At 41.4% G+C, this 13,023-nt stretch overlaps 1 protein-coding gene across 3 annotated transcripts in view; it reads left to right on the top strand.

Annotated features, from left to right (window-relative positions):
* The window catches only part of LOC147313950 (unconventional myosin-Ic-like), a 61,939-nt gene that overhangs the window by 43,645 nt on the left and 5,271 nt on the right, over window positions 1-13,023 (top strand). For all 3 annotated transcript variants that reach the window (XM_086260718.1, XM_086260720.1, XM_086260719.1), the window contains 18 exons: window positions 292-372; window positions 644-823; window positions 1,813-1,911; window positions 2,440-2,550; window positions 3,664-3,735; window positions 3,930-4,049; window positions 5,170-5,243; window positions 5,431-5,536; window positions 6,631-6,711; window positions 7,430-7,521; window positions 7,666-7,760; window positions 9,255-9,301; window positions 9,382-9,462; window positions 9,975-10,080; window positions 11,463-11,580; window positions 12,432-12,545; window positions 12,690-12,766; window positions 12,866-12,934. In XM_086260718.1, the coding sequence (XP_086116844.1) occupies window positions 292-372; window positions 644-823; window positions 1,813-1,911; window positions 2,440-2,550; window positions 3,664-3,735; window positions 3,930-4,049; window positions 5,170-5,243; window positions 5,431-5,536; window positions 6,631-6,711; window positions 7,430-7,521; window positions 7,666-7,760; window positions 9,255-9,301; window positions 9,382-9,462; window positions 9,975-10,080; window positions 11,463-11,580; window positions 12,432-12,545; window positions 12,690-12,766; window positions 12,866-12,934 (1,723 nt within the window). The remainder of the gene's footprint in view (window positions 1-291; window positions 373-643; window positions 824-1,812; window positions 1,912-2,439; window positions 2,551-3,663; window positions 3,736-3,929; window positions 4,050-5,169; window positions 5,244-5,430; window positions 5,537-6,630; window positions 6,712-7,429; window positions 7,522-7,665; window positions 7,761-9,254; window positions 9,302-9,381; window positions 9,463-9,974; window positions 10,081-11,462; window positions 11,581-12,431; window positions 12,546-12,689; window positions 12,767-12,865; window positions 12,935-13,023) is intronic.

The raw sequence follows: 13,023 nt of genomic DNA on the forward strand, positions 1-13,023 counted from the left end.
CCGGAGCTTTCATGAGCGCTTGTTTAGGTGTCTCTATGTCTCAGCCAGATGTGTTCCAGATGTCTTTAAGTGTGTGTGCATGCCCTGTACCCTGTAATCTGTGCTACTGTCCTAGACAGACACCGCAGGGAGTCTAATGGCTGCGGCTTTCTCCTTCCTTTCCTGCTTTTTCCTCGTCTGTCAACCCGTCCTTATCACACTTGTTCTCTCCATTTTTCTGTTATCTCTACCTCTTTAATCTATCAATCATCGCTCTGCTCCTTATCCCACTCCACTCTGTCCTCCTTCCAGGCTTTCGGCAATGCCAAGACGTTGCGTAATGACAACTCGAGCCGCTTTGGCAAGTACATGGACATTCAGTTTGACTTCAAGGTGAGCACATCACGGTGATTTATACTGACAGCTACTTTAAGCAGTGCAGCAAGTAGAATCTCATATGTAGCTGCTGTATTTCGACACTCGAGCATGAGAATCGATTAATGCATTATTTTTAAAAGAAACATAAAATATGAAAAATATGAAAATCCCCATGGAACCTGCATGTTAATATCAACCCCAAATCACACCTCAGTACCCCAGCCTCACCCTCTCCGCCTCCTCCCCTTCGTCCCCCCTCCCTCTCTGGCCTTTGTTCCGTCGGCAGGGAGCCCCAGTGGGAGGTCACATCATCAACTATCTGCTGGAGAAGTCGCGTGTGGTCCACCAGAACCACGGGGAGAGAAACTTCCACATTTTCTACCAGTTGATCGAAGGGGGAGAGGAAGACCTTCTCAGACACCTGGGCCTGGAGAGGAACCCGCAGCAGTACCAGTACCTGATCAAAGTAAGAACGTAGTACCTGAACTCGTGTTTGTGGTGCAGCTCATCTGAGTTTTTATTGAGCATCTTATCATCATGGATGTGATCATAATCCTTAGTGTTAGCAGTGTTAGTGCTGTCCATTCATGTATTCTAACTTGGTCTTTTTGGAAACTACAGTCAAAAAGAGTCCATCAGAAAAATTGCTATGCAGCTCCTCCTATGTGAAAATGCTTAAAAGTGTGTGTGTGTGTGTGTGTGTGTGTGTGTGTGTGTGTGTGTGTGTGTGTGTGTGTGTGTGTGGCTATTACAGAGATCATGAGGTAACCTAAGGTTCTCCTTGGATTATCTCATGACCAAACAGCACTAGCTTCAACATAGCTTGGCTGCTTTAAAGCAGTGAGGACAGCAGAGGAATGACAAGTACAGTTCCTAAACTGTGGGTTGGGGTTTTTTTGAGGGGTGTCTAGGATAGTAATCAACATGTTAAAAAAGAAAGGTTGCTATTAATCATAAAATAGAAGTGTTTGGTTTGGCTAATAAGACTGCATGCTACCTGCTCAGGAGGAACTGCTTTCTCACAATTGGATGGGAAGAGAAACATTGCTGATGAATAACTGGTTTGTAAAGATTCACTCTCTCTCTCTGCGACCTGCCAGAAACCACTGGCCTGCACTGTGTGCTTGTCCTAATGGGAGCTTGGCTAATAGCCTCACGGTACAAGGTGCGGAGGGGTCCTCAGGGGAGCGGTCTGCCTTTAAGGCACTAGCTGAACTCTCCCCCTCCCAGCAGCTACCGAGCAGAGCACCTCACATTTGTGTTTGTCTAAATAGGTGTTTAGCTCACATATAAGTAGGTGTTTACTTTACCTGTAAACAGCAATTTGCACATTAGCTGCTTTGTAGGGTTTGCTGGACATATTTAATAAAGGGGATGAAAAGCTAAAACTGACTGTAAATAAGCAGCATGTTTAAAGTGCTTTAGGTCGTTCACATGTTTTTCTTCTTTCCACAGGGAAACTGTCCCAAAGTGAGCTCCATCAACGATCGCAGTGACTGGAAGGTAGTGAGGAAAGCCTTGACTGTGATTGGCTTCAGTGAGAACGAGGTGGAGGTGAGGACGAAGGCCACGCTGGCACGTATTTAGTTTTGTAGGAACATATAAGTTTAGCATGGATAATCCAGTGTGCATTAATGCCCATGGAACAGTTTTTACTACAGGCTGTGCTGCAAACACTGAACTGTGTGTGCCTGAGGGGGTTGTTTCTGCTACTCTGTGGGCGTTTGTTGCTGAGAGTGTTTGTGTGATTTGTGTGTGTGTGTGTGGCTGTTATTCTAAAGTGAGATGTTTCTTGAGCTCAGCGTGGGAGTCTTCCTACATGTTCGTGAGCCTGGGCTCGCCTCCAAAGCTCTTTGAGATCCCACACTGCTCATAAAGTGAAGAACAGGTGTGAGAGTGTGTGTGTGCAGCTCCGGTTTGATACTTGGATTCCTGTTCTCTCCGGATCTTAACTTTAATCAAAGCAGCTCGTATCAGTCTCATAAAGATAGCCTCGGTAGTAACTTCAGGTTAATCTTATCACGCCACAACCCTTTGTTCTTCTCCTTTTTTCTCACTCCTGTTCCCTCCGTCTCTGCGTAGGAGCTGCTGAACATAATCGCCAGCGTTCTCCATCTCGGCAATGTGCAGTACGGCGGAGAAGACAGCAATGCCTGCATCACCTCTGACATACAGATAAAGTACCTGGCCAGGGTAAGACAATGTTAGGATCACGAACACGCTCAGCGCCACATAAAAGCAACAGGGCTTTTAGTTTTCAGACAAGTCCCTCATGGAAAGCAGAACAAAAGTGAAAACAGAAGGATTGAGTGTCACATATAAGGTATCCTGTATGAGGCAGACAAATTGCACATTTCTTTTCACTTCAAGCAAACTTTGACAAACATCTATTGAGCTGCTTTAGGTAATAATTTTCAGCAGTCTGCCGAGAACGTTAATAGCTATTCAAACTGTCCTATTCACTTGATAACTGCTTGTGCCTCCACACAGGCAGCAGTCAAGGCTGAATGCAGTCTGCTTCCAGACCATTCATCTGTCCCTTCTTCTTATGTTTAAATTTAACATAAACCTTAACTTAGATTCAACGTTGTTTTGTTTTGTGTTATGGGGTCAAAGGTTAAAAGTCCCTGTAACACGTCCGTCTCACTTTGTTAGTGCTGCCTTTTGGGGGTTTGAAAACATTCTGTGAAAAAGGTTGATTTGGACTGAGATGAGCTGGTTTGGTAACGGCGATCTGTCAAAACATTTTGTGCCATATAACGTTCACGTGCATATGAGGGAACATTTTCACACAAGGCGAGATTTTGGTTATAAAAGGTCAAAGTTCACCTTTTGCCCCAAAAGGCTGATTCTGTTCATCTGGACGTAGCGTTTTCAGTGCGAGAAACGTTTCGTCACCCATCCAAGTGACTTTTTCGGACTCTACATGTTCCTAACATGTAGAGTTGAATTCAGTATTATTGTCTAAGTGTCTGAATTCAGTGTTTCTCACAACTATATTTCTGCTGCTTACTAAATGTTTTCTAATCGGGTATTGCCCAAAAAAAAGAAACTGCCCTCACTTCTTCTGGCAGGTTAGAGCTGACTTTGTGGAAATATGGGCCCCGCTCTTTAATTTGTCAAGCATGCGATATGATCCTATCATTACTTTCCACAGAGAAGGCTCTCATTCATGCCTTTAGTCTTCCAGTTAGACCAGGAGTCAGACCTAATGTGCAGATACCAGAGCAGTGCGTCACTGCCGACCAGCATGATGTCTGTGTGTGTCACCGTGTAGCTTCCTAACGCTGCCGTGCTTTTTTCCAGTTGTTAGGAGTGAATGTGTCGGTGCTGACGGAGGCGCTCACACACAAGAAGATCATTGCAAAGGGAGAGGAGGTGGGTCTGGATACACACTCTCATTGTGCGATAAGCATTTGTTTACAAAGCCTTCCTGTGTGTGTAATGTCTGCTCTAATACAGTGATTTGTCTAACTGTCCCTGCTGAGCCCCGTGTAACTCTGGTTTTGTCAGTCTTTGCTTGTCTGCACTTGTCTCTCACCTTCCTGTCTCTCTGTGTGTTTCATCATCAGCTGATGAGCCCGCTGAACCTCGAGCAGGCATCGTCAGCCCGGGACGCTTTAGCCAAAGCCGTGTATGGACGCACCTTCACCTGGCTAGTTAACAAGATCAACGCGTCGCTGACATACACGGTATACACACTCATACATACAGTTGATAATGTTTTCAGTTCACCGTACTTTTCTGTTTAACCTGGAGTCAGTTACTACATCTGCCACACTGATTACTGTAGCACAGAGCACATCAGTGTCCCTGTATTGTTACGGCACAGCTCCACCTTGTGGGCACAGTCTTGTATCATGTCCTGTAGTACCTTACTGGTAACAACTTGAACACAAATAGATTCAAATTAAAAGAATTTATAAAATCTGTTTTTGTTCCTGTTTTTTGCCCAAAATGTTTCAACGAAGACCATGAAGCTTTAAAGTTTAAATCTTAACCTGTGATTTTCCTTAATAAAATGTGTTTATTGATAAATTTATAAAGCTACCCTTAGTTTAACTGCACCAAAAATTAAAAATGTATAGACAAAGTTTCAAGCCATATCAAAAAGCGCACTAATAACGGCCATCATACATGCTGGACGCTGCACATGTTCATATACATTGAGTGCATTTCTTATTTCTATAGTTTCACATTTGTCATGAATATACACTTTTTTTTTTTATATTATCACACCTGTTACGTGAAATAATCCCATTTTCAAAAAAGAAAGAAAGAAAAGAAACTCTACCAGTTTTAGCTTGTTTTCTATTCCCATAAATTTAACTTTTATGTTTTCTTTAATTCTTTTATCCTCAAGAATTAATCCATCTAATATGAACCATTACCTTTAAATCTCGAGGCTTAAAAACAAACTTATTATAGTGCAGAAAACAAGAGGTAGACGTCTGTTTTTTTTTATTTTTTTTAGCCAGTGAAAGAGAGTAGCTAACATACTTGGTTTTAAATTAAGTTTAGAGTCTTCCTCTAAATTCATTACTTTACAAATTCTTTTCCAACCTCTCAGTACATTAATGCCATAGCAGTTATCTATCTTAATGTTTTATTTCTGCAGAATATTATTCAATCCAGTTATTATATAAATGCTAGCACTGGTCTGATTTACTGTATTGCTCAACCTCATTGGTAGTATTGTTCTGAGCAGCATAACAGCAGTTTCTTTAGATGATGAAATGGTGTTTATTGTATGCTGGGACTTTCCTTTTCCTGTATATTACAAATGCGTTTTTTGTTTGTTTTTTCTAACAGAGCGACTCTTCCAAGAATTACAGTGTCATTGGTCTGCTGGATATCTATGGCTTTGAGGTCTTCCAGCACAACAGGTACAACTACCCCCAAATTAGCCAATGAATCCTTTTCCCCTTTTTGTGTGCTAAAAAACTTAGATGAACTCATTTGGATGTGTTCCACTTCCATTGTCGTCTACTCTGTGAACAGTGTGACATAATAAACTAGAATCAACATGTCTCCTTGCTTTGTCTTATCTGTCTCGTTTGTTGCATGTGTCAGCTTTGAGCAGTTCTGCATCAACTATTGTAACGAGAAGCTGCAGCAGCTCTTCATCGAGCTCACCCTGAAGTCGGAGCAGGACGAGTACGAGGCCGAAGGCATCACGGTCAGACACTGCTCTCTGTCTCAGTGCCCATACACCTGCTGTGATCGACCTGTTGTCATATGTAGTTTCCCATTAAAAGTACCATGTGTTCCTCAGGTCTGGTTTCAGAAAGCTTAGACAGTGATGGCCGTGGACCTTTTCCATATGTAAAAAACCTGCTGTTTGCTTGTTCAGCTGCAGCAAATGTACATGTAGAATTTTTTTCTCTTTTTTTAAAAAATTTTGTGCAGGGGTTTCCCTACTCTGTGCACCGCTCTGCTCATGCTTTAAAGATTTCTTATTTACTTTTTCCACAGTTTGTTTTCATCAGTGGGTCAGTGAGAGTTCAGGCTCTGCAAAGAGCTCCTAATGCAATTGTGTCTGCAGTTTTCCAAAGTAAAGCCGATAATTGAATTCACTGTTCTGCTTTTTTCCCCCTCAGAGTCTAAACTCAAAGTAATTTAGAGAAAGTGCACATATTTTTAGAAGATGCAGACCCATTAGAAATGAAGCCCTCTTATTGGTTGAGGTGAGGGAGGTGGGGGCCTTTTATTTACAGATTAAAAATTTCAACCTCTTAAGAAGATTACATGTCAAAACAGGTCTGCACTGAAAGATGTTTCAAGATGCTGACTGTTCTCCTCACTTACTCTTATTCTCCTCATTTATATTCATTGAATTTTGATTTTGTTTGGCCCTTCAGAACAAGAGCATCTTGTTTTCATTCTAATGTAAATGTCTGTGTGGTCAGAGAGCAAACAAGTTGTGGGAGAAGCTTGGATTCTCTTCTCAAAGAGTCCATTCTTATCTGATATCTCTCGCTCTCCCCCTCTCTCTCTGCCATCTCAGTGGAAATAGTTTGACTGTGCTAACAGGTAACAGGACCTGCAACCACCACACTCAGCCTGGGGTGCACTGTGATTTTGATTCTTGTGCTTTCAAGTTGTTTTGTGTCTTGGTCTTATCAATTTCTGGTGGCAGCTCAGATTTTAATGAGAAAAAAATCTATTAATGATTTCTTTTTCCTATCTGTGCAGCAGATCGTTGAGCTGCTCAGCAATCAGTCATTTTTTTTCTCTTAATGATCTCTAACCATAACTTTTGTGCATTTCCAGTGGGAGCCAGTGCAGTACTTCAACAACAAGATAATCTGTGACCTGGTGGAGGAGAAGTTTAAAGGCATCATCTCCATTCTGGTGAGGAGATATGCTAGTCCCTCTCACTTATTGCTTATGTGGTCTAGAAGCAGAAATATTTAAAGAATCTATGGGTGAGCATATTAAAAAGAATAGTCTTTAGTGGAACATATCAAACAAACAGGAATAATCCATGCATAGACAAGCACATAGACTTTTGTCTCCAGCTTCTTATTTAGTGCGTAGGCCTGAGAGTGACAGTCGAAGCAAAAACTAAAAATGTAAAATCGGGGGGAAAAAAACAAACAAAGATGTGGTGAATTTGGTTGAAAAGTGACAGAACACTTCAGTCTGCAAGCTCCTCAGACAACAGCAGATTCAAACCACAAACCTCTTCCTGCAAGGCGAGCGCTGCTAACCACTGCGCACTGTGGGTCCAGTGTTGGCTGTTCAGTGACTGCTATAAAGAAGCTCACCATGTATCATCTATATTTAGATATGTTACTATATGAATGAATCAAACTTATTTTTTGTGTTTAGAGACATTTTAGGGAGAAAATCAAACATATACCCAAAGATTAAGAGGAAAGTTATGATTTTAAAATGTGAAAGGGAGATGTTCCTGCTTACCTCAGTGAAAATTACACCTTTTGTTAGACAAGTGAACAAGACCTTTTGTACCTGACCTTTAATACACAGGACACAACAGGCAAGTGTGACAGCCAAACTCTGAGAGTTTGTACTCACAATATTTGACCTCTCTGTTCATGTGTCACAGGATGAGGAGTGTCTGAGGCCCGGAGATGCCAGTGACTTGACCTTCCTAGAGAAGCTGGAGGACACCGTGGGCGGACACGCACACTTTGTCACGTTAGTTTGATATTCTCTCTTCTCATCCACAGCTTATACAGTGTGATCTCACATAAAGTTCAGCTTGTCAGACTTTGAACTATTAAATGTATCCAGTTTATTTCCTGGTAAATCCACGTTGTTTGTTTGTGTTCTTCCCTGCAGTCACAAACTGGCAGATGCAAAGACCCGGAAGGTAATGGGCCGTGATGAATTCAGACTGCTGCATTACGCTGGGGAGGTTAACTACAATGTCAACGGTGTGTGTGTGTGTGTGTGTATTTATATATATATATATATATATATGTATATGTGTGTGGTTGTGTTGATGTGAGAGTGTACTGCTGTGAACAGTGTCAACATCAAAGTAGTGCTTCTTTTTTCTAAGTGGAAAAAAACAGCCAAGGACAGCATGACCTCGTGCCGTTGCATGTTTGTTATTGTGGTGAATTTGGCAAAGCAGTCAGGCATGTCAGACTCCTTTCCAGTACTAAATACCAGTACTGTTTGATAATACTCCCAGTAAATGGTAAAAGCTCTGAGCAGACTTACAGAAGCTCTAATACTTCACATAACAAAATCACATACATCAGGCCTGTTCTTGCACAGTTTGTTTGTAGCAGTGATGTGACGGATTTTTTTTATAAAGTTATATAAATAATCCAGTTTCTGACCATCTTCTTGACATTCAAACGTAACAAGTAGCAATTTTGAACCCTTATTCTTAATGTTGCCCTGGGTCAACATTTCAGAAGCAACAAGCTAGTTAGCCACAAATGCACTGTGTGAAAGTACTTCTTATGAAAATCCTGCTTACTTCTTATGAACCTTGCTTGAAAAAGGTTAATTCACCAATTTGGAAGGCTCACCTTAACAGAGAAAGCATACAGTTAGTAGTTACGTTATCCGTCAAATTAACCTGTAGTAGTAGTAAGTACATTTAGATACAACTCTAAATATATCGGCTTTATTTGCTATTAAGCAAGCTGTTAAAGATAACCTATTCTGTTCACATTTTTAAACTTTAATTCAGTAACTTTGCATAATTCACAGTCCAAAATTATCCTTACGTATTTGCTTATCCCAGGACTTCATGCAGCCTTTTAGTTTAACGTCTGACTGAAACAAGACAACGTTCTTGTGACTGGATGCCCCTCACTAACAAAGTATTTGAATAGCAGTTGGCTGGGGCCTGACCATATTAGAGGTATCCACTTTGAATAATGTAACGCTGAGCCAAGAGTAGAAAGAAGCATCAGCCCGAACCCTAAGTTTCAGTGACTACTTGTACCTACACTGATCTTGAGCTGTTTGCCGTGGTTAAAATGAGCATTTACATTACATTACATTGTAACAGGGTCATATATGAAAGGAAATGAGGAAAAGTCACATAGATCCGCTTTAAGACCACTTTGAAAGATCCTCAATTGAACTTGTTACAGCTGGAAAATCAGAAAATAAAATTTTTATTTAGTGTGGTATAAAATCAAATTCAGTATTAGAAAACTCTTCAGTCTGTCTAAATTGAAAATGTACCACTGTTTGTTTGATTTTTTTTTTATTAGTATTATTATTGTTTTAGCTCGCTTGCTGCATTGGGAGTTTTTCCCTTTGAAGGAAGACCAAGAAATAATCGGAGAATCTGGATTTTTTTTCTCTCACACATTTGAAGAAGAGAAAGTCAGAGCAGTGGGCCAGTGATGAGTGTTAATGTGAGGTATTGCATTTTCACATCTGACTCTTTCTCCTTTCAGGATTTTTGGACAAGAACAACGACCTGCTCTTCAGGAACCTAAAAGAGGTGAGACAGAGTTTAAGCGAACCATTTTCTTTCCCAGAGTTGACGTTCAGGCTAAACGTACCCTGCGTGTGTGTTTGCAGGTCATGTGTATGTCAGAGAACAAGATCCTGACGCAGTGCTTTAACAGGGAAGAGCTGAGTGACAAGAAGCGTCCTGATACGGTGAGATACCTCAGTGTCCATCTGTGCCTCCCTGCTTCAATTTCTGAGGTTTCCTGAGGTCTGCCGTGTTTTTCCTTGTTTGCGTCCCAGCATACTTTCCCACAGCAAAACAAACAGTGGTGTGTTTCCCCTCTCCAGTGCTGAGTGGGCGGTCTGATGGGGATTCTCTGTGGCTACCCACTCACTGAGGAATTCCCTGACACTTGTATGTCCTCCATGCACGCTCACTCACACAGGACCTGTCACAGGCTGGCGGGTTAAGAGTCCCAGTACTCCACACTGGGCCCAGTGTTCAGTGTCAGCTGGGCTTGCCGTCACATCGCCGCCCCCTGCTGACGTTGCTCTTCTTAGCTCATCCTCTCTGTCACCAGGCTTCAGTTTGCTCTTCTCCTCGTCACTTTTTATCTTTTTAAGTCTTTGCTCCATTTGCCACCCAGCGTCCTCTTGCCTTCATCTCTCTATCCCCTGCTAACCACCTCTCATTCATCATATTTCTGTGTCTGCCCCTCCAGGCAGCCACCCAGTTCAAAGCCAGTCTGGCGAAACTCATGGAGATCCTGATGTCCAAGGAGCCGTCGTACGTGCGCTGTATCAAGCCCAATGACTCCAAGCAGTCAGGTATGATTTCAAGTCCTTTTTCTGTTAATGTAGTGCAGAACACGATAGAACGCATTCTTTCAAATGTTGTTGTTAAATGTTTGAATCGATTGTTCGCCTCATTCGGTGACAGCTAATGGATCACGATTTCATAATGATCTCATATCCATCATCAGTCTAAAGAGCTTGGAAAGAAAAGCGTCTGGACTTCTTTAAGTTGCTTGAAGACGTTTCACCTCTCATCTGTTCAGTTCAGTTCTGAACTGAAGAAGCTTCTTGGATGAGAAGTCCAGACGCTTTTCTTTCCAAGCTCCTTAGACTACGATGAACCTTCACAGACATATCCATCATCAGTTTTTCCTTCTAGTCTTTGCTTTTTTTCAATGCAAAATCTAACTACGGAACAATACTTTCCCCACAAACACAGCATAAATAATAAATCCAGGGCACAACAAAGAGTATAAGTGTGAGGCCAGGAAAGCGAGGAAGACAGTGAGGTGACACATAGGTGTCAGATGTTGAGTAAATTGGGAGCATTTATGTCTGTTTGTGTGTACCTGCATACGCCCGACCCTCTCTCACATATTATTGCCCCCCTACAACAAAATGATGGTATTTTTGCTGTTATTACTACCAGCTGCCATCACCACTCTAAGTGGTGATAATAAAAACAGTTGACAGATGTGAGCTTTCTACTCTTTAATCTGTTCAAACAAAACCAGTGACTTTACTGGACATTTACAAAGAAGCCTGTTGTTTTGGTGGAGACCTGTGCTAATATTGTTTTCCAATTGCAAAGCTTACATTTAGGTGTACTTCATAAATTTAGATTTCAACAGCACGAAAATGTTTCAAGTGCATGTAGTAAGTTTTAATTCTTCTTTATTTGTATCTGTTAATGTTTCACACTATATAAATTCAGATTTTCAAAATAAAATACTCCTGTAATAAAGTTGTTTTTGTTGTCAGCTCGATTCAGATTGCTATGAGTGTTAGTATTTTTCAGAGGGTCAATGTCAGCTTTATGCAATACTTTTAGTAAAAGGAGCTTCAACAAGATAATAATTTCCCCACAAACCTCACATTCATTCTGATATTTCAAAAATTCTGACCTAAGCAGGTTGGATTTGGGGTTGTTGTTGTTTTTTTGTTTGTTTGTTTGTTTTGTTTTTTTCTGCTCCATCAGTAGCTGCAGTGGACCTCTCCGTGTGGTCGTCAGTATATCGGACCAGCCCTTTGTTTCTCTCCACAGTTGGCCTTTTGTTGGTTTCACACTCTTTCTTTGTCCTGTGTCACTCCCACTCCTGCTGCTTAGCATTTACTGGTTTTCTCTGGTTCATTTTGCTCTGCTGCCTTTCACATTTTTCTCACTGAGCCTGCTCTCCCTCTGCTCTCCGTCACAGGTCGATTTGATGAAGTATTGATCCGTCACCAGGTCAAGTATCTGGGACTGATGGAGAATCTGCGGGTGAGGAGGGCAGGCTTTGCCTACAGACGCCGCTACGAGGTGTTCCTGCAGAGGTGATCTGCCACCGCTAACATGTCTCCACAACATCTGCTGGTGTCATCGCAGCTATCGGTCACAAAGATTCTCACATAGAAACACATTAGTTTTAGTAATTCATTGAACATTATTAAGTAAAACTATTTAGATTCGTTCATAACTATGGAACAACGTAGTATTGAGCTTTGCATTCCATTGGATACCTCAGTACACTATAGTAGCTTTTAACACCTACCAAAAGTCTCAATACCTCCTCCTCATACCCCAAGTCATTGGCAGCAAAACAAGAAAAAAGTTCAAAGCTGCTCAAAAGTGACTATTCCCAGTATTTAAACTCGATTTGAATGACAGTAAACCCATGCTGGTGTAGAGCTATTATTCTTCTCTCAGGTGAGAGGCCTTTTAAGCCAAAGTGTCTTAAATCACCTTCTGCTATCATTGCTAACTTAATTTGGAATAGAGGTTGAAAAAAAGAAGTTTCCTGAAGCAAAAAAGGGGAAACAGAAAATTCCTTGTTACTTCCTGTGACGTTAGGCAAAAGCACTAAATCCTCACAGGTCAGAGGCTGGAAAAAAGGATCATTTGGCAGTCTTACTACAGATAAATCAAACAAAGCTTACATATTGCACATTATTTCTCTGACTGGTTTGTGCTCGCCTGAGGCATTTATTTACCTGTATGTCTTTATCTGTTAAAAAGCGGGTCTCTGATAATGATCAGGCAGAGGTGAGACAAACAAATAAAGGCTGGCCTCCAAATAGAAACTATAGAAATAGCTGGCTAACCTGCTGTCTTATAAACAGCCAGACCCTTTTAGTTTTTGATTTAATTCAAATGATTACTTTGTTTTTTTTCTTTTTATGTTTAGATACAAGTCCCTGTGTCCAGGCACGTGGCCTAACTGGGACGGGAAGCTGTCAGATGGAGTTTCCACATTGGTCAAACACTTGGGATACAAGCCTGAGGAGTACAAAATGGGCAGGTCAGCTGCACTGTCTGATGAAGATGTCAAAACTAATCTGTCATATCTGGCAGCTGTCACAGATCCTGTAGAATAAGAAGCACTGTCCCATATTTTGACTTTCTTTATTGTGTCTGTAATTCCATGTCTTTCATAACCACTTAGATCCAAAATCTTCATTCGCTTCCCAAAGACCTTGTTTGCCACAGAGGATGCACTGGAGACCAGGAAACACAGTCTCGGTAAGAGTTGGCAAGTCTCGATCTGACGCATCAATGCCGTTATATTGCTGACAGACAATGTGCTGCAGGTTTGAGCTTGTTGCCTCTGTCCCCACACAGCCACCAAGCTGCAGGCGGGGTGGAAAGGCTACAGCCAGAAGTGCAAATACCAGAAGCTCAGAAACTCAGGTAGGGAGGTTTATATAAAGTTTATACACGAGATACATGTGTATCTCATATTTACAGTAAATCTGAACCATTTATTTATGTGAATTTGC

This window comes from Aulonocara sp. 'chitande type north' Nkhata Bay, linkage group LG14 (genome assembly GCF_057382095.1).
Source record: "Aulonocara sp. 'chitande type north' Nkhata Bay isolate Kocher_YH1m ecotype deep benthic linkage group LG14, A_spYH_male_GT1.1, whole genome shotgun sequence".
Classification (NCBI taxonomy): domain Eukaryota; kingdom Metazoa; phylum Chordata; class Actinopteri; order Cichliformes; family Cichlidae; genus Aulonocara; species Aulonocara sp. 'chitande type north' Nkhata Bay.